The sequence below is a fragment of the Trachymyrmex cornetzi genome, unplaced genomic scaffold, assembly GCF_001594075.2.
Source record: "Trachymyrmex cornetzi isolate Tcor2-1 unplaced genomic scaffold, Tcor1.1 scaffold320, whole genome shotgun sequence".
In the NCBI taxonomy this organism is placed as follows: Eukaryota; Metazoa; Arthropoda; class Insecta; order Hymenoptera; family Formicidae; genus Trachymyrmex; species Trachymyrmex cornetzi.
Genome location: NW_017297898.1, coordinates 667,239 through 689,505, shown reverse-complemented (window position 1 = coordinate 689,505; position 22,267 = coordinate 667,239). Strand labels below are relative to the sequence as shown.

General features: G+C 32.0%; 1 protein-coding gene across 9 annotated transcripts in view; it reads left to right on the top strand.

Annotated features, from left to right (window-relative positions):
* dlg1 (MAGUK family member discs large 1) overlaps positions 1-22,267 on the top strand; it is a 379,146-nt gene that overhangs the window by 276,690 nt on the left and 80,189 nt on the right. For 8 of the 9 annotated variants that reach the window (XM_018509880.1, XM_018509886.1, XM_018509884.1 and 5 more), the window contains 4 exons: positions 1,683-1,958; positions 5,002-5,214; positions 10,017-10,179; positions 13,662-13,800. In XM_018509880.1, the coding sequence (XP_018365382.1) occupies positions 1,683-1,958; positions 5,002-5,214; positions 10,017-10,179; positions 13,662-13,800 (791 nt within the window). The remainder of the gene's footprint in view (positions 1-1,682; positions 1,959-5,001; positions 5,215-10,016; positions 10,180-13,661; positions 13,801-22,267) is intronic. The other variant, XM_018509878.1, reaches the window with a different exon arrangement.

Genomic DNA, 22,267 nt, shown 5'->3' with positions numbered 1-22,267 from the left:
GACCGTCATTGATCGAGACACTGCACGACCTAATCTGCTCTCATATAAGGTCTTAGAATCAATTAATCGTTTAACCTTTCTCTGTCATGCAGAGATTTAAATCATCTCGCGCAATTATAGAATTTTGGGTTTTGCGTCATCAACATCGTCATTGATTCTCGTCAGAAAAATTTAATCTTTCATCGAGATCAGATGTTTCTTCGAAGTCCTATTATTATATAATTCTCATAATATCTACACTTATCCCTTGTATACTTGTGATCACCTTTCGATTTTGATTGTCACTTTTCGACTAGTGTTCCACTGAAGATCGATTACTCTCCAGCTGGAGATCGCAAAAAGATTATCAGATTTGACCCTCTTACCGGAGATATCTTTCTAAAAACCGCAAAGAAACCTACGCGCAGACTTCCGAGGGGGTAACCACTAGCTGAAATACTGTCCCACAGATTACATGATTTCATCTGATTACAAATAATTTTTTTCACTACTATGAAGTAATTTGGTAAAATATACAATTTTATTTAATGTTATACAATGATTTCTCGTGATTGCATATGTAATTATCGGATTATACATAGAGATTTCATATAAATTTTATAATGATTTCGAGGATTCTGTCCCACGATTACATTAAGGAGGTTGTAAGGTCATAAAACACATATATTAATATTTTCGCTTTAAACAAACTACATACATGTGAAAGTTGTGTTTATAACATTCTGGTTTTATTGAGCAACACATTTTTATAGGTTATTTATTTTATTTGTTATTAGTTTTATTGTTATAAACAAAAATTGTTAAAATAATAAGAAAAATCTAAATGCTTTTATATAAATATATTATATGAATCTCAATGAAATGCATAAGTACTAAACATGACTTATGCATTTCATTGAGATTCACCATTAGTTTATAACAAATAACAAATTCTATTTATTTACTGAACAATTAATGTCTGCATCTCAAGATAACTTCACAAAAATATTGTTGAATTCCTAGAGTATTTATATTAAAAAATTGAGATTTTTATCATTATTTTATAATACATTTTCATATATTTATATTAGAGTACAAATTTAAAAAATATTGCTACTTATTTAAATAACTGTTGATCCAGATTGTCAATTGTTTCTATTTTTTTGTATTATTATTAAATGAAATTTAGAATAGTCTGTAATTTTTTCAAGTACTTAACATATTGCATTTGCCTTACAACCTCCTTAAGTGTTTACCCCCTCGCAGACTTCCCTCGCACAAATAAGTCATCAAATTTTCTGCGTGCCACAGAGCCGGAGATTTGGAAAGGAGATTTAAAAAGTCGGAGAAACATATTTGTGATTCGTGGTTAATTCTAACTATTTAAAAAATTTAGAACTTCTTAATACCCGTTTTCATAATTTAAAAAAACAGATTAACTTTAATCTCGGTTCAACTTACTTTTCATCTTTTTCCAGTTGTAAAAATTAGAAAAAGATGAAGAATAAGTTGAACCGAGATTAAAATTAATTTACGTTGGCGGAAACAGATATAAATGAGGATAAATAAAATTTATACCGAAAATGTATTATATTTATACAAATATAAAAGTAGGGGGGGAGAGAGAGAGAGAGAGAGAGAGAGAGAGAGAGAGAGAGAGAGAGAATGAAGATAATACTAAGTGTGTATGTTTATGTTTTCAGGTGAATGGTGACGATGAGTGGGACTACGAGGACATTATTTTGGAGCGGGGCGGGGCGGGCCTAGGTTTCAGTATTGCCGGCGGCACAGACAATCCCCATTACGGTAACGACACCGCCATTTACATCACTAAGCTTATACCGGGCGGTGCCGCGTCCGCGGACGGTCGGCTACGTGTCAACGACACGATACTGCAGGTGAACGACGTGTCCGTTGTCGACGTACCGCATGCGGCCGCCGTAGACGCACTCAAGCGGGCCGGCAACACCGTCAAACTGGTAAGCTTTACCCTCTACTCTCCAATCTCGGTGCACCGATACAAGCCCGTTTACAGGTTACTTGTTCCTATCGCAGCAGATCGCTTTGTTGCATTGACGTGCCTTTACAAGCTCAATAATTTAACACAACATGCTTTCATGTCGATAAGGTAACATTTTAATTCAAAAAAATGTTAATTATTTAACTTTTCGTGGTCACATATACAAATTTGACCCCAAAAAAAAACATTTAAGGCTATATCTCCAAATTCTTATTTCAAAATAGGACCTGACATGCTATTTACCTAAAATTTAAGGTTCCCAGCGCGTCAATATGCGTGTAACTGTTCACGTAATATCGTTTTTGCGTTGAGATCATTTTAACATCAATCGTGAAATATTACACTATTTTTTTCTGAAAATACCAAATCTGTAGAGTGTGTGTATAGAGATAAATTTTTTATTAAAAAAAATTAAAAATATTTTTCTTTTAAATTTATTTTTCAAAAAACGTATACGCAATTTTTTTTAACAGCTTAAAATTAAAATATTTACAAAACCACTGTATTTTTATGTTCTACAATATTTAAAGTATATTCAGCAATTTTTTTTTACTCCACAGAACAAAAACTACCAATACAGCAACTGGTTAAATGCGCACAGGGGGCATTTTGCCCCGGTGTGACCATTACAAAACTTTTAAAAAGTATGATCACAAATGGTTAAATATCTTTTTGATTTGTTGACAATAAAAAATGAAGCCATGATATCCGGATCAAAATATTATAAGGGAAGATGCAACTAACTAATGACAAATTCTAACTGACGCATTAAAGATATTGGGCACCCTGAGCAAACTGATGTATGCAAATCTCAAATTCGAATTTAATTGAATCGTATCCGCAGTGCAATGGCAACACATTGTTACTGTGATCACATGGCATATCATATGCACATCTCAAGTGCGCAGATTTAATTGCGCGACGAATGTGTCGGGAATAATTGAATTGCAAATGCTGTAATGCGTATGCTTTCTGCTGTTAAACTCACCTGCGTATGAATATTCAATTTCTCAGTTACCTACCAATAGTTACTAGTCCAATGTTTAATTAACTGTATATTAAGCAATGTCGTTATCAGTGTATTATCAGTGTTTATTTATATGCATTCTAATTTATTGAAAATTAAGATTAAAACGAGATTTCATGCACCGTTTGTCAAACTCATTAATGTTAAATCAATAATATTTTAATTGCTTTCGTTATTATGCTGCTTTCTGCCTCGAACTTCCTATTTTTTCATCGAAATATCTGCGATCTTTTCAGTTTAACGGCGACATTTCGAGTCTCAGAAAGTTCCGCGGGATTGACGGACTTCTCCGAGTTCCATATTTGTCATAAAGACGCATCGAATATCTTCGGCTTATGTCTAAGAAAAGTCCCGAAGCGACTATCATTCACCCGGGCCTTCCGAAATTCCTGTAGCCTGGCAAAGTCGTCAAGGGATGAGGGAAAGTTTCGATGGGATCGTTCGTTACATGCCTCTCGGATATACATTAATGTCAGTCTTCAAAAAAAAATCCTCAGACAGATTGTCGTTGTATCTTCCTTTTCTAGGAAAGAAGGTCGATGTTAAATGTAAAAATCGCGAAGATAGTTAAGAAAACTTAACCACTTTTCTGAAAGATAGACTGATGGTTTTTAAAAAAATTTGAGTAAATAGTATTAGCTCCAAATTATTTCGGAAAAGAACAACTTTTTCGAGGATTGTCAGATGTTTTTAAGTTACTTGAAAGGTGATACGAGTTAACAGGTTATTAACATTGCCAGACTGGAAATAACAATGAGGAAGACATAAAATCTTTATGGCTGGACCATTCTTATTATATTATTATTTTGACATGAAGTCGCAGCTATCCCTCCTTGCACGCAAACGCATCTTTAGAATAGGAATACGATCACAAACTATTTCGATTTTACAATTTCGATTTATGGATGCAATTAAATTTAATTTAAGATTAAATGAAATACTGCATTTAAAAAAATGCGAATTTTTATCCAATAGAAGTCATTATATTTCATTTACTAAATTAATACAATTTAAAAATGAACATGTAATCGAAATAACACTTTATTTATACAAATATTAAAAACATTTATTAAAAATTATGTTATTCTTTTTTATTAAATTATTTTTATTTTTTATACAATTGTTTTATAGAATCAATGATTATAAATGATAACAGAAAAGATACTTTTCGCATATTTTAATAAATATTTTAAATATTTGCGTCATGACCCTGGTAGAAATTTCATGCATTTTTTGAGCAGTTACTAAACAGTTACACCAACTTCTGTCTAGTAACTGAGAAGGAAAACTACTTAAGATCCCAATCAGGATGTATAACACTTTGTTTGCAGTTACTGCATACAAAAGTTGCGTAAAATCTGAATCCATTTACTGAATAGAAACAACAAATAATGGATATTAAATTAATTAATAAGCAAGCCAACTGCTCGTGAAATGGACAGAATAAAACTCTATCAAGTTCTTATCCATTTCCTACTCAGTATTGGCACAATTAATGAGACTACAGTAATGTTAGATAGTAACTGGATAGGTGTCTAGGAAAACTGCATACATTTCTACCAGAGGATGAAGTATATAAATCGGCAATCGAAACATCTTTCAATGCTTTCCCTGTATAAAGTTTAATTAACCACTTTAGTAACGATATAGTAAACGGGTCCTTAAGGAGAATGGCCCCGAGCAGGAACAAATCCACTTTATAAATCTCACCGAGTAAACGAGAGTAGTTTGAAAGAGGATATATCTCTCCGATCAGCTATCGGGCGGGCATTTAATTACGTGGAGATTCATTGTTACACCGGGAATGAAAAAGCGCGCGAAGATTTTTTTTAACCGCTCCTCAGATGAAAGCGACGTCGCTTAAAATTTGAACTTTGTAGAGTTTACTCGTTGATCGGGCATTCGTGATGCCTTCCAAGCCCTTCCCTTCCTTTCTTATATTCAATTAACGTCTTGTTCGCGCATTGATTTTCAGTATGTACGCCGACGGAAACACACGCAGTTGATGGAGATCGAGCTGATCAAGGGTAACAAGGGCCTTGGCTTCAGCATCGCCGGTGGTATCGGCAATCAACATATACCAGGTGACAATGGAATCTACGTGACCAAAATCATGGACGGCGGGGCCGCCCAAGTGGATGGTCGCCTCGTTGTCGGTGATAAATTGGTAGCCGTCAGGAATGCTCTGGTAAGTAAACATACATACATACCAAGTTTGGCTTTTGCGTCGTGTTTGTCTCATCGAAATATCAGCGTAATAATAGTCGGCTTAATGGAGACGATATCGTATCTTTTTATGGATTACATTATGATTATAAAGACAAGACAGGCGTTGAATTGCACGTAACATCGTACAATAAATATTTCATAGTCAAAGCGTTGTAAGCTCGTCTATAAACGTGGAAAAACATGATTATTTGTAACCGAAATGTGACACGTGTTCATAGAAAAATGAGATTGTGATTATTTTTTCATTCTAACAAAGAGCAATTGTGGGGGGAACTATCCATTGGTAATATTTCTTTTTTCTCCTTTTCTCTCTTGAAAAGATAAACATAGTATAGATAAATCGTATTTTTGGAGGCTCATCCATAATTGATCACGACCCTATCTCGCGATAATAATCGTTTTAAAAATGAGACTCTTTATAACGCATATGTTACACATTATACATATATCATTTATTAAATTATATATATACTTCTTTAGTGCAACAACTAAAACAACGTGATTTTCGTGTTATTACTTTGAATAAATTAAATAAATATTACCCTACTATATTAATCATCAAAAATAAACTAACTTAAACAATAATGAGTTATACAAAATTGATATATGAATAAATCAAATAAGAAAACGCCAGTTAATTATACAAACTATGCAATTACTGTTGGATTTGAAACACAAACTGAATTTAATTTATAATAATATAACAAATTAAATTAATTGATTTGATAATAACGCTATTAGCATTTTAAAATACTGTAAAAAATTTATAGCAAAAAATAAATGCCTCACTTATTTACCGTTTTTCTATTTATTTGAAGAACTAATTTGATGAAAGTCATCAAAATCGCGTCACACCTTATAAAGGCTAATTTTTTAAAAAGTATGAAATGAAAATGACAAACTAACGTTTGCTTATGTTAAAAATATAGATCTTTTGCCAATACTATTTGATTAACCAATAATTTTCTATCAAATTATGAAATAATTTTCCTCTTTTTTTTAGGAAACTTAATTTTTTTAGTTACATCACTTTTAAAGTAAGGGAGCGATATGTTAAGTGGAATAAAATATTACACTGTTACTCGTATAAAACATATCTAGACTGCGAGAAAGTTTTGGGACGTTGTCGTAAATTGGAAAAATTTTCATGCCGAAACTTTAATCAAATGCCGATCTTACAAAAGAGATCCCGTCTTTATAATCTTTAAAATTTTATGGTAACGATAAATGGAACTTATGATAAGTTTCATGGAATCACACGAAATATCGAGAATATATAAAGATAAGACTTTTGACTGCTCTTCTTCGACGAAGTCTGAATACCTTCTTATCATGAATCTTCTTCGATTTCAGAATACAATTCAAAACACAAATAAAAGAGCATTTTTCATTTCGAAGGCGTAGAAAATAAATTTGCGATCGGAAAACGCATATATAAATTGCCATGAAAAAGAGAGTTGTGATATCTACGCTCCAACAAGTCTGGAGAGAGGGAGAGAGCCATTTCGAGTTTTATAATTACTCCCGAAAACTTCGGGCTTACGCGCGCCAAAACTAATTACCGTACGATCGATAATTACTTTGCCACGCGGGAGAATAAAACGTAGACGGCAAGAAAGTTCCCCGACACTGTCGTAAACAACTGATTGCGAGTAAATTTTCATGCCGAAAATTTAATTGAGTCTCGATCTATTCTTTTCATCTCTTCGCCATTATAAATTTTAAAATTTTATAATTCGGTGAAAGAAATTCGTGACACGAGTTCTATGGGACTGCTAAAAATATATCTAAAGTATTTTTGACAATCTCAAGGAACGTGTCACGAATTTTTTTCTCTCCACATTATAAACTATAAAATCTTAAATTTAAAATTAAAAAGATTCTGCCTTTCTCTTTTCTTATAAAATATATCTTACACTGATAATAAATTCTCTCTCTCTCTCCCCCCTCCCTCTCCCCCGCCTCTTCTCTCGTTGTTGTCTGTCTGTCTCCTTCTCTCTCTCTCTCTCTCTCTCTCTCTCTCTCTCTCTCAAAAGAGAGTGAATCAGTACTCAATTGAATACTTTTAATATAAAAATTTTTGTTTTTTTCTTAATAAATCAACTACATAATTTTAAATTCTCTATTTTATTTTTACTAAAAATTAAAGATAATTTGTCTTGATATTTTAGTGTCTCATTTTTCTACTTACTTGTTATATCGGCATCTTAATTTTTGTGAAAAATGAAAAAAAGACATATTTGTAATTAATTATACGCAAATATGTTTAGAAGTGGAAAAAAATCGGCACTCCAATCTCGATATTAGCTTGACTACCGATTATCACCTTCAAAAGATAGCAAAGGCAAGCCTTTCAACGCACTTTTATACCATAAAGAGAAAAAGAGAAAGCGCGTTTCCATCATATGCGCGTATTCTGCACTTCACCTTCCGGCGACAGTCATAAATCAAACCGGCCGTTCAGCGGCTTTAATCGGCGCTTTTTTTTACGCTATTCCCAGATGGGTGCCTTAAAGGTGGTGAAATCGCTGAAGCGAAAAATCGTAGACTAGCGGAGGTCGACTTGCCGTCGACGGAAGCTGTATATCGCTGATGGAAGAGCTATCAATTACTTCGACGGCACCTTGGAAAACCGCCCTAATCTACTTTTCCTATCCGTGCTGATTCTTAGAGAATGAGATGTTTAATCTTACTCACCGACTATCGTTTAAAAATATAAAATCTGTTCAACCGTATATTTTATTTAATTATCACATAGATATATAAAATTTGTTAATATATTTTTTACGAAGGATGCTATAATTTTGTGCAGGCAATTACGTTATTTATATTATTTAAAATTTTACGTCATTATACATTAAAATAAAGAAAGAAATAAATAAAGAGAAATAAAGAAAAAAGTATTCTGTAATGCTTTAATTAAAGAAATTTTATGTCATTATAGGTGCATAAAAATAAAGAAATAAATACATAAAAAGAAATAAAGAAAAGGTATTCTGTGCTTTAATTAAAGAAAAAAAATTTAATGTGATGTAATATTTCTAATTTCTTAATTTGTTACATTAAACTAATGAAGATTAAATTTCATCACAAAAAGAATTAAGATATATTATATTTATTAATTGTTGTTTAATTTAAAGCAATGCTAATTCACGAACGGATTAAAAATCCACTAGAATGCATTTCATATGCTGGTCTTTCAATGCGTATCAGCTCGATAATAATCGCGACCGATTGTCTCTTATGTTTGTTTCTCTTAATGTAGATTAACTATAATCTCGGTTCAATTTGCTATCTTTTTTTAATTCTTAAAATTAAAAAAAGATTAAGAGTTAGTTGAACTAAAATTATTTAAACTACATTGGTAGAAGCGGAAATTAGAGGAAAGACAATCGCAGTGGATGAAACAAGGAAGGAAACTGATGAAGAAGATCAGAGTAGAAGACCACAGGTTGATGAGATAGGGAAAATTGAATGAGAAAAATCAATTATCGTAGGATATCGCAGCTCGCAACATCATTGAATTGTTTGTATACCGCTCGTCTTTATCAAGTTGTCTTAGAAATAGTATCTTCCCTTAAGAGAGAAGAGAGTTAGTTGCTTGATAAACAGAAGAGAAAAATGAGACATTTCCCGGAGAGCAATATCCGCGTGAGGAATGAGTAAAACGTGTAAGGAATTAATGTAGATGCTATAACGTAAACGTTCCAGTGACTGGACATGTATATCCGGACATTTACACAAGATTCATTATTATTAATCTCAAATGGTTTTTTATTACAATATTATAATTTAATTGTATTTAAAGATTATTTATAAAACCATTTGAGATTAATAATAATATAAACAAATAAATTTTTGTGTGTAAATGTCCAGACATAGTCCGCTCATCGGAACATTTATCTTAATCGTAAAAAATGCATCTCGTTCATATTTCATTTATATTCTGTTTCGCGATACAATTTTATACGCAAATAACAAGTTTTTTTTTTATTCGGTCCGACAAGAATTAAACACTAAATATAAGCGTATTCAGGCCTATGACAGTCAAAGCTAGATCTTTTTTGCCCAAATAATTCCCAGTGAATTATCTATATCCTATATATGTACATGTATATATATATATCATATTTTTGTAGTTATTTAAACAGCGCGCCGAAATGTTTCTAGACTTTATCTAACGCAATTAAACTACTGTAATAATATCACAAGTTAAATTAAATTGACAATGTGCTGAAAACCCCTTAAATAAGGCCTCGATGGTCTAATGACTTAGGACGCTCGTACGGAATACAAGAGATTCAGGTTCAAGTCCCGGCCGAGGTAATATTTTTCGCAATAAATTTATTTAAGGTTTTCAGCACATTGTCAATTTAATTTAACTTGTGATATTATGACAGTAGTTTAATTGCGTTAGATAAAGTCCGGAAAAATTTCGGCGCGCAGTTTGAATAACTACAAAAATATGATATATATGCATGTACATATATAGGTTATAGATAATTCACTGGGAATTATTTAGGCAAAAAAGATCTAGCTTTGACCGTCATAGGCCTGAATACGCTTATACTTAGTGTTTATACGCAAATGCAAACGACAGTTTCTAGCAGTTCATTCTATATGTGTATACATCGTTAACGATGTAATGTATTTCAAATTTTCTGTGCAAAGAAATAGATGGTGGAGTTTCAAATAATTGTCTTCGATTATCAACTAGTCAATATTAAATCATGATTGAAGAAGAGCACATATTGGTTTCAGCAGGGCGATAAAAATTTGGAAAATGTGACACACGAAGAGGCAGTGGCAACTCTAAAAGCAACCCAAGATCGCGTCGTACTTTTGGTTTCGAAGACGGAAGGTGGAATCATCCCCCCACCTCCTCCTCCAATTGCGACGGATAATTCTCTCTCACCTCAGCCACGTAAGTCATCAAATTTCTTTAATTTTTTGCATATAACGTTTAACAAAATCGAAGCATCACAAAAAATTAATAGATAGTGATTTCCTAATTAACATTTTATTAGATGTATAAATAAGTTCTTACAGTCAACTTTAGATAACTAACAACGGTGCATTTAAATTTTCGTGCCGAAGTATTTTTTCATTAATAAAGTTAACTAACCTGCACTTTGAAAGTTATGCAACAATTCGCAGTTAGATAATTAAGGGAATTCTAAGTGACAGAATTATCGACATTATAAGGTAGAAAGTTTTCCGAAATGGCTGTACAGAATGTTAAATTCTTTTATACAATTAAAATACTCACAAAAGAAATGGTCGATTTAACGAGAAAATCGGAAAAAGGTTAACAAAACTACATTTACCTAGTATCATTGCAATTTTTTAACTTTTTTCGATTTTCTGGTAAATCGACTGCTCCGTACCTTTTTTGTGAGTATTTAATTATGTAAAAGGATTTTGCACAACCTGCAGCCAATTCGGAGAACTTTTTAACTTTAATGTCACTTTAGAATCTCCCTTAAATATATTTTTAATTTAATTGTAAATGAGTTTAATTAAATATATCAGTTAAAAACGTGCATGTTCATCACACACATTGCATGATTCACTATTTTCATTACGGTAATGAAAAAAAGTGATTCGAAACATAAATGCTTTCATTAAAATATCTCTACCGTTTCTTTTCTATTTATATAATAGATGTGTATTTAAAAAAATCACAAGAACTTATTTATACATTTTGAATCACTTGAAATAGATGTCATAGATAAAATATAGTGCTCTAATTTATACTTTCCCAAGTTATTTATATTTCTGAATTCATTGATTTTTCTTATAATATTAGACAATACCTTTGAAATAGAACGCACAGTGTAATATAAACGCTACATAAACACAATCTCGTTGATTATCAATCAAACGACGAAATAAAATCACAGCGTGAAATCTGTGATTTTATTTCATCATCCGTGATTTACGCGACTGAGACGGCCGAAGATTCTTAAAGCCGTATGCGTTTTAATAACCGACCTTTCACAAGAAACGTCACTCTACCTCCGTCGTCGCATCTAATCGCATTTTTTGCCGCCACTTTTCCATCGTAAGATCTTGATCGAAGTAATAATTACATTCTATTAATTATTCAAACCTGTCTGCGCAACGTGTTGAAATTCAAATCAACTGTGGCTCTCCCGTACTCTTCCACTGGCTGGAAATAAACGCGGATAAATCCCCACGATTTCCGCGCGTCGAGAGGTGCGGAAATGAATTTTTGATCCGCGAGTCTTCCCCGTCATCCGGACTTTTACTGACGATCAAGTCGTAACTTATTCATCAGTCTCGTAAAATGGAGCTCGTAAAACTCATCCCGAAACGCATGCGGACCTCTTACCTTCCTTTCCTGTTTATCGCGTGTGCGCTACGAATGCGGTGCACCGCGCGTCGAAAATGTTCGATTGAAGAACTCTTGAGAATGTGAGTGTTAAAATTCCATGTGCCGCGATGTCGAAAACCAATTCCGTCGGTTTTTCTTGTGAATTAATAAAGTCCCTTTAAATATTAATGCGTAAAATTAGCAATCATAGATTAAGAAATCGATTATTATTTTGAAACAGTAGCTTTTCTCTTTATCGTTGTACAAAAGGTGAAAGACCGCTTTTCGAGATATTAAAGATACATAGAGCTGCCCGTCGTGGCTGTATTTTTACCTCACAGTAATATTTCCGTATTTATTTTTCGACAAACGGGAAAAACAGCATAGTACAAGCGCTATAGTTCTCAACTTCGATGTGAAAGAGAAAAAGCGGACTCGACGGTGGCGGTTTCGTGCCGACTGAATTCAAATTGCCCCTTTAATGCTGCGGCATATCGGTGCCCCGCGGGATTATCCGAATATTTGCTTTAATCTCTAGACGCAACCGGGAGTTTCTCGGAGAAGCCACCTTGACGCGAATAAACAAGTCCGCTCTAGATTGAGATCGCTATTTTCTATCTCGATGTAGGGGGGGGTGTGTGTACTATTTAAGTTAACTGATATATTTAATTAAACTCATTTACAATTAAATTAAAAATATATTTAAGGGGGATCCTAAAATGACAGAATTATCGATATTAAAATTTTATTATTTATTAAAAATAAATAATTTTATTATTAAGAATAAATAAAACTACATACATATGTATGGATACGTATCTATCTACGCTAAATTTAAAGGAGAGAATTATATATAATTTAAGAGTTTTTTTTTATTTTTGGACACTATATTATTTAAACTAATAACTATATTTAAGCGTTACATGTATGTTTAGAATTAATAAAAAATTTTTTTAATTTATTTAATATTATATGTATTTTTGTATCAGAAAATAAAGATATTATTTTTTACTAAAATTAAAAAGTAAAAAAATTAATATTAATATATGATACAAACAAAAAGGAAGATGAGCATAATCGCAGCAAATCGATTATAACATTGACATTTGTCATCATCGTATATACATATATGTATCATATATTAATTGTTATATATTAAACAATAAGAGTAATTTATTATATATTATTTTACAATATAAAATATATATGTTTTAAGGACAAAATCGTTTAAAATAATATATATATAAAAAATCGTGCATCCATATGTAGAATTTTTCTTGTGTTACCACATTTTGATTATTACTTCAATGTAAAATTAACATACAACTGATATGTTATTATTTTTGTAACACTTTGATGTGTTAGATTTATGTCACCTTTCTAACTTAACAATTGCATATGTCAATTAAAAATGGAATATTATTTTGAGTGTTTTTAACACAATTGTTTCAATTAATCTATATATCTCAAAGTCAATTTAATATGTAAGAATTTTTTCATTCACATTATACGAACAAAAATGTTTTATTAACATTTTCTTACGAGTTACTGCAACTACTCTTCTATGTACTCTACTTATTTTATATGTTAGTTTTAAATCACCCTTAAAGTCAAAATAACAAATATAAATGTAAAGTATTGTGTCAATTATTTAACATTACTAATTCGTTAACAAATAACACAAGACGAATGAGTTACTTTAACTTAAAATTTAGAGTGGATTTCTTGGGACATGTAAAAAATGTTAAAATTAACATTTTCTTTTTTACTGTGTATATACATATTATTTTAAATGTACGATTATGTATATTATTTTAAAGATTTATCACTATTTTCCAAACACCCTGTATATATAATTAATTTCTAATAATAAAAATAACTCTATCATGAAAATAAAAACGAGCATGTATATGTATATCAGTGAATGTTTATTTGTACTAATCGAATAGATTTGATATCCGTTACGTACAATGAAATAACATCAGAAATAGAAAACATCGGAAGGATTTATTGATGATTTTTCATACATGTATAATAACAGACGATGTCCCTAATTTTTTGTTTGATAGGTAAGCAAAACGGCTCCGTGTCCGCGATGGAAAACAACACCGCGGCTCTACCATACTCCCAGGAATCACGCCACGCGTCATCTCTTGCTCTGCACGGTACCGGGACACCACGGGCAGTTTCCCAGGAGGATGTGTCACGGTGAGTCTCTCTCTTTTTACTATTTTTTAGGGACTGCACGCGAGTCGGCCACTTCTGGTCAACATCTAGCAGTCCTTTTACGAAGATTGCGGTACACCGCCATATCCGCCACCGATCCTCTCTCTCGCGAACATAAAACAGGTCTCGTTCGCTGGTCACGTCCGATACTTTCGGGATGCACCGAGCGCTCGCCCTCTCTCACAATCCGTTCGTTCGTACGTGATTTAATTTAATGCCGCGTTGCGCGTTACATGACCGGCTCGTTTTATATTACTATACTGTTTTCTCGATAATAACGCGAGTTTGCAAACTCAAAAACGTAAACGCGCCGTTGAAATAGGCTATTTGTTCGCGTTCTTGTTGTCGATTTATTGAACTGACCCGTCGACCAATCGTGCAAAACGCGGTACTAATTTCAAAAGTAAACCGAGTGAAATGGATAAACTGTATCGGATGGGTATTTCCGAGGGGTCGATGAGCAACGCGAACCCGGTGGAGGGTAAAGAGCTTGCGGTAGAACCGGTGCGCACAAGCTAATTGCCGATGGATTAAGGGCTTATCGAATTGGCCCGACTATACCATGGAGGTGGGATTGGTCCGGACACATTATGTACCTCTGCTGGAGGCTTACTCACGCCAGTTCGGTTCCTCCTATTGACCTGTCCGTTCGTTGTTAACCCCTTTCGAATGCTACTGCGAGACTCCAATATCGTCGTGTTCCCAGGACTGTTCGGGTTAAGGTCGTCACTGAACATCGCGCGAACGGAATAGAAGATCAGACAAAGCGGGAATGAACTTATACTGATATCGAATTATCTCTCGAAATCTTTCAATCGATTTTGATGAATCTTGGTCATTTCATCATTCACATATCTTAAATTTATCTTTTTATATTGCTTTGCTTTAATGATATGTTTTACGACAGATTTAATTAATAAATAATTGTAGAGAGATTAATTAACAGGATCTATTTATTCAATTTTAATTTAAAAAGCAAAATGGTAAAAGCTAGTCAAATTATTTTCTATTTTTATCATTAACCTTCTTAGTCTTCTAGAGATGACGTCTTTTCTTCACTTTTTTGTCGTTAAAAAGAAATTTCTTTATTCATTTTTCTTAAAATTATCTTGTAAGTGAAGAATCTATCAATACACTGTTAAAAATGTCATGAAATTTAATATACTTTTAAGTTACATGATTTGAACTTAATTTCATGAGATTACATTAAATTTAATGTATTTATAACTGAAAAGTATATTTGTGTACATGTACATGAAATTTAATGTACTTTTTATAAAATTTTATTAAAAGTACATTAAATTTCATAAATTTAATGTACACGTTCATTACATTTAAGTAACTACTGTAACTTAATTTTCAGTTAAATCATTCATTACTTTTAATTTCGTTCATGACCACGAGCTTCATTTACATGTAAAGGAAGCTCGTGGTTACATTTCTAACAGTGTACATATTCCACATATATCGATGTATAACGTTTTTGATGGTTAAAAGTACTATATTTCACTATTTAGTGCTACATATATTTTCATGTTCAGTTCTTAAGTGTAACTAAGCTGTATAGAATTTATCCCGAATTTAATTTTAAACTGAACATTGCAAATATACAACATTCATCCGTAGAGGATTAAGAACAAATTATTTTGTGATGTAATACAGAGATATTTTCTCTATAAAAATATCTAAGTATCACTAATTTGTAAGTTAGCAGTCGTAATTAAAAATTGTTTACAAATTAAACTTTAGGAATAGATTAGCGAATAGATAACGAAATATATCTTGTAATAAATTTTAAATAGACTTTGCTCTCATAAAATTTGTATTTATGATTTAATTATGAAGAAATATAATGTTAAGAATAAAACATGAAAAATGATAAGTCCAAATTGCATCAAAAATTTCTTCTTAAAAGGTTTTACAATAACGGAATATTCCGTATAGAAGTTATACAGAATATTCTATTTTTATGTTATTTTAAAAAATTTTATATTCGCGCTTTCTTATTTTTGCAATCGAGTAGTTCTTCAATTTTATTAAAGAGAGTGTAACTTGATATATGTATATACATATATATATATATATAAAATAACCATAGAAATATTAAAATTGATATACATATACATATATATTTAAAATGTTTTGAGAAAATTTTCTATATATGCACGTAATATATAAATTCATTTTAAATTAGGTCGGGGAAAAAGTTTCTTTGTATTTAAAAAAATTTTTTGCAAAAGTTTTTCATTTGTTTCATTCATTACAATTATATCATTCGCTAGAGCAACGTTTCAGCTTTAAGGGGATGCTAAACCGATTACCCAACTCAATCAAGGTCGATAGTACAGACTTTTTAAATTCCAAATTCGATAATAGTGGTGACATCTTTGATTTAGTTTTTACATTATATTATATAATATATATCATTCTGTCTTACTCAAACGCATACATCGGTTCTTATCTAACATATGCCAGCACCATCTATCGCAATACCGCGCAACTACTGCTACATGGAATTTCGGCTCTGTTGACAGTCCCAGTCTTCGCAAAGTACCTGTATACACGTATTTTCTATTCGGTGGAAATATTTCTTTTCTTTCTAGACTTTCAATCTTAGTTCTACAAACTCAGTATCGTTTGTTTCAATAAACCTCAGCTGCACGCTTATTTTCAAGATATGGACTCTAAAACTCTTATATCAAGCAAATATATGTATATCTGAGGTGACAGCTGTACGAGCCAAAAGTAAGTGAATTTTTAACGAATCTGAAACTTTTTTTCGATTTTTTCATGAAATCCAGTGCAACTGAGGTCCTGTTTGTGCGTACTTTAATTTAAGCAATAATACTTTTGCAATCCGTACATCCAATACAGAGATTTTTCACCGAATGGAAATGTGGTAAAACAGAAGGCTTTAGCATCGCCTTAAGAATCTGTTTTTTAAATTGCGGTATGATGATTTTTATCGGAATTATGAGCAATCAAAGTCAGAATACTCCTTTATTTAACTTGCGAATAACTCAAGAACAAAAAATTATAGGAACATTAAAAAAAAATGATTTTGTCGGGAAAAAGCTTCAAGCTTTCATGATAGGTAGTCGAAAATTTTCGTAAATTTTTTGGGGGCACGTGAGAGATCCCCAAAGTGATAAGAAAATTTTTCATCTTTTTCAGCTCGTAATTTTTTAAATGTAAAAATTACCAAACTCACAGAAACTCAAAAAATATAGTAACCTTTTGGAAAATAGAAATTTCAAGCTTTAAAACCATTTTAAAAAATTTAAATTTTGTTCATTTTTGACGAAGATATTGTATGTACAATTTTGAATTAAAAAATACGAAAAAACTTTTCCCCCAACCCAATATAATCTCTTCCATTATATAAATTCATTCCAATATATAAATTTATTTTAATATAATCTTCCATTTCTCCTCCTCGAAAAATCCTATTGAAAAGAAGAATCTCCGTTCGATAAGATATAGAAAGTTTGACTTTGATCGAGAGAAAGGAATTTAAAAATAGCGCGCGAGGAACAACTAATTGTACTCTACTCTTGACTTATATCTGCGCCAGATTGCTGAAAGTCATTCCGCAGTTAAACATTACCATGAATGGAATATTTCATTAAGCCGACCAGCCGCCACGAAAGTTTTGCACACCTGTGCGCTGCCGGGCTCACTGTCCATTTATTCAGCTTTCCGAGCTGCATATAGACTCTATCGCTTGCATTATTTTCCGAATACACTATTCATTTGAATCCCATTCAACGTTTGTTCTTTTATTAATTTTCATTTTAACTAAATCAATAATTTTGTGATAACGCCTGATGCCCAATGATTATTGAAGATCAAAGCATTCACTGTACATTTAGTTAACATCACATCTAATTAATATCAAATTTTACAAGTCTGAAAAGAGAAAATTAAAATTATATAATTAAATATAAACATATAAAAATTTATGTACGTATATATAGGTTATATATGTTATATTCAATTTATATATTTTATATAAAAAATTGATTGTGTGGTTAATCATTGATTAAAAATTGCAAAGTGACGCGCTCTGAGCTCACGCGTTAATTCAACTTAATGACGTCTCATTGTTAAAAAAAGCCTTTTCTCTCTGACATTCCTGTATTCTCGAGGCAGCGAATTTTACGCGAGACGTCGCGCCTCGTGGAGAAACAATTCGCGTGCGCACGTCAAAGAGAGAAATATCACGAAAGAAACAAAGCCTGTACTCGACGGACTATAATTTTTATCTTGTTTGATTGGAACAATTCCGGGCGTTGATTGGCAAACTCATCTTTGTTTTCCACGGCTTTGACGTGTACGCATTGCAGTTCGAAAAGTTCCCCTCGAGTAAATTTCTTGTTCGCGTTTTTATTTGCATGGTTCGTCGAATACTTCTTGTCGATACCGCGTCGACTACGTTGAATGCGCCGCAAAATGCAGATGCATTTTTATTGTGTGGTGCTCTGTATCGCGACGGATGCTCACGACACTTCCACAAATGCATTTTTAATTACTCGAGCGTGTCCAAGAATACCACACTCTGAGTCGTTGTCTCAGTTACATATATATGTATCGTGAATACATTATAAAAACTTCAATACGGTTTGTTTATAGTTAGAATTTTGCTGTATTTATTCGTAATCACACTTCTCGGAAATGGTCATAAATTTTTCCAATTTAAAGGATATCCTCTCTATGCTTTTTTAAGGGATTTGCTCAGGAATTCGATTAAGCCTTTAATGCCTATTTCCACTAATGTAGATTAATCTTAATCTTGATTCAACTTATTCTTCATCTTTTTCTAATTCGTAGATCTATAGGAAAGATGTTTCAAATTGAACTGAGATTGAAGTTAACCCACCTGGATACAAACGGTCATAAATCTTTCATTAATCTTCCGTCGGTCAAGTTGAACTTTGAAGGCACAATCAATTTTTTAATTGTAGATTTTGAAAAATTAGTTTAACTAAACAATTTCTGTAAAAGAAATAAGTAAGTAAAATTCAATCTGACTTCTATGATAGTAAAAGCTCGACGTTAAAGCTTTTTTTTCACAAGTATTTTTTTACAAGTACTTTTAGATTTTTAAACAATCCGGAGCAATATAAAAATCTGTACTGAGGCTCTCAAAGACCCAGGTTGCTGATGAAGGTTCAAAATTCCGAGCAAAATTCCATATAGCCGACGGAAGGTTAATTATGGCTTTCTCGATACGAATAATACTACAATAATTAGTGCTATACTATTTCCTAGCGGTGTAATCCGCTATTACATATGTATACGGATGAACACATTCGAGTGTGCACGTAGTACGACGCGCACAGCTGCATCTCCGAAATGCAGGCCAAGGTCGCAGCTGGCCCGGGTCACGAACGAGCTACTGGATCCGACCAATCTCGCTTACGTGATGCGGCATCCTCCCTGCATCGATCCGTATGCGTCCCACTGCATCCTTGCTTAATACTGTCGACTTCTCATCGTCGTGATACTATTTACTTTCTTGTATTAGCAAACATTTATTACACAACTAATTAACTGAAGATTACACTAAAAAAAAAAAAAGATTTACTAAATCTTAATACATATTTTTTTTAATATATTGAATAAACATTTATTTATAGTAAATAAATATTTATTAAAGAATGATATTTAAATCAAATTCATAGTTTTTGTATCAAATAAATATATGTTTACATTTACTTAGAACTATTCAAATAAATATTTATTAAACTTTTTTTCGGTGTAGATAATTCTAAATGACAAAAAATCAATAAGTGGAAAATGGAAGAAACATACAATAAATTTCGCAATCTGATTAAATAATTCGATTTGTTCATTACGATGCATATTTAACAACGTATTATCGTAACAAACACGTATAACTTTTTGAATCTGCTTACAGACTTCCTGAATTTCAAAGAGGAAAAGACTCTATTACTACACTTTAGAGAATTATCATATTATTTTTATTTTGTAACGCGTTCTGAGTACACGACGCGTTGCAACTTTATCACGAGCGCTTTGCTCTGTAACTTTTGATGGTCAACATAGAACTCCTTCATCCAGCTCATTGTGTCACACCATGGTGTGTGACGGGGTAAATTTAATTTCTTCTGTGACTCTTGTCCCGTCGGACATCCTGGCCGGAGATGTCCGGTCCAGAGTTAGGAAACCCGTCGTGAACAATAGTATCCTAGGTGCGAAAAGGATGTCATGAAAAATTTTCTCGACAATTTTGCATTTTACCGGAAATACTGACTGTACGAGTGTGAAGATTTTACGAGATATTTTTAAAAAATATATATATATAATTAAATAATTATTAATACTAACGCGTATTAAATATTTGGAAATATTTTTTTAACTTTGAATTTTGTATTTTTTGAATTTTTTTATTTCTTTATATTATTCTTTACGTTTTTATATTTTTCTTTTTAATCTGTATATACTTTTCTAGTTTTGTATAGTATTTTCTGAAATTTGCAAATTGTCGGTAATACTTTATTTTAGTTTGTTTTATATATTATAAAATGAAGAATCTGCTTTAAGATCATTCATCTGTTTTTGTACAAATAAATACATTTTTTTTGTTGTAAAATATAACGTTGCTGCGGGAACTTGTGAAAACAATGCAATATAGATAATCCCTTTTAATTCCATGGACGTTTTAACGTTTCAATGGGCTTGCTGCAAATTTTGCACTTCCGTAATGCGTGACGATGCTCATCGGAAGCCGGAAGCATGTGAAGCGAGGATTAAGAACGCTTTTACACTGGACAATTTTTAGGGATGCGGCAGCTTTTGCATTGAAGAATAATGGAATTCCTGGTGCGAGATGATCCCGTATTATTTAGCGGGGTAGCTGTGCTAACCGAGAATTTTCCACGACCTTCCCAGCAAAGATCCTCGAATTTTTCCCTTTCCTTTTCTCTCTTACAGAAGTGACATCGAGAATTGTTGCATTGTTCACAGGACTTTCCGAGTTTCTGCGAATTTTCTTGTCACATTTTTTTCGGCACAGTTATCTGCGCATGTTTCCGAAAACGGTTAATACTTCCTACTTCTAATTTGTGAAGCACGACGTCAGTTGAGAACAGTTATCTGTATCCTTTTTCCTGTATTATTTAATATTTTAATTCGTGGGATTTAATTAAATAATAAATTAATTTTCATAAATTATTTGTTTGATATTTGCTTATGTAAATAAACGGAATAATGTAAGTGGAAAAATGGCATATGTCTATGCAAATAATGGAATAATGAGTATAAATGGTATATGTTCATTTTCCTGAACTATTTTTCTATAATTTTTATATCTTATTATTTTGAAATTACATTACTAAAATATGTTTAGTGATAAAAATAGTTTTCTATAATAAAGTTGATGCAATATTTGTCGGTAGTTAAATCAACAGCAAGTTAAAATTTATTTAATCCTTCATTGTGGTAGACTGTGTTTCCAATGTAACTAAAATAAATTTGTTACCATAGCACGCACAATGCTATGGTATGAGCCTTTGAACCGTGCCATCTGCAGCGAAATATGCGCTTGCTACCGCATAACGGGTGCATTTGCACAGTTTGTTTAATTTACAGTCCACGACCCAATTCTGGACCGTTCTGTATAATGTATCGTTTGTTGCGGCACGATCTCTAGAGAGCCGTTGTCTAGGAAACGTGGCATTGCGAGATACGTTTAATTCGTAGAAATGTAAATGATAAACGTTTCTTAGAATTAAATAATGTAAGAAAGAAACATGTTTCAGTTTATTGCATTATGTTCGAAAAAATTACATTTATATATTTTCTGTTTTAAATGTTCTATATGAAGCGCTTGCATATAAACAAATATACAAAAATAGAATTAACGTATCAGTTAAAAGCAAAGTTAATTCTGTGAATAAAATACCATATAGTTATATGTTTCAAAAACCATTAAAATGACGAATATTTTCAATCAATTTTACATATATATATATGTATTACTAATTACATCAATTAATCAGTGTATATTGAAATCTTTCTCTTATAGTTCTATACATGTGGAAATTAAATATCAGTTTGAAGATATACATTGAATTATATTGAAAATTATATTTATCGATCAGCATTTAAAATATATCTCCTCTAGAGTTAAAACACAAAAGAATGAAAAATACAGGAGAATTATATTTAAAAAAATATATATATTTAAATATAAACAGAGAACAGGCTAATGAGAGTTTTTTTGCTGTAAGTCGTGCGAGCAAATTATTTATTAAATACGAAAAAATCAGACGTTTCGGCTTACATTCGAGCCATCCTCAGTGTATCTGATCCATATACAATAAAAATATATATTTGATGGCCTATTAATCTTGTGCCAGTGATCGCGGAAAGAAAGGGATATCGATATCGAGAAACTTATAGTCTTGATCGGTCGAAGGATGCA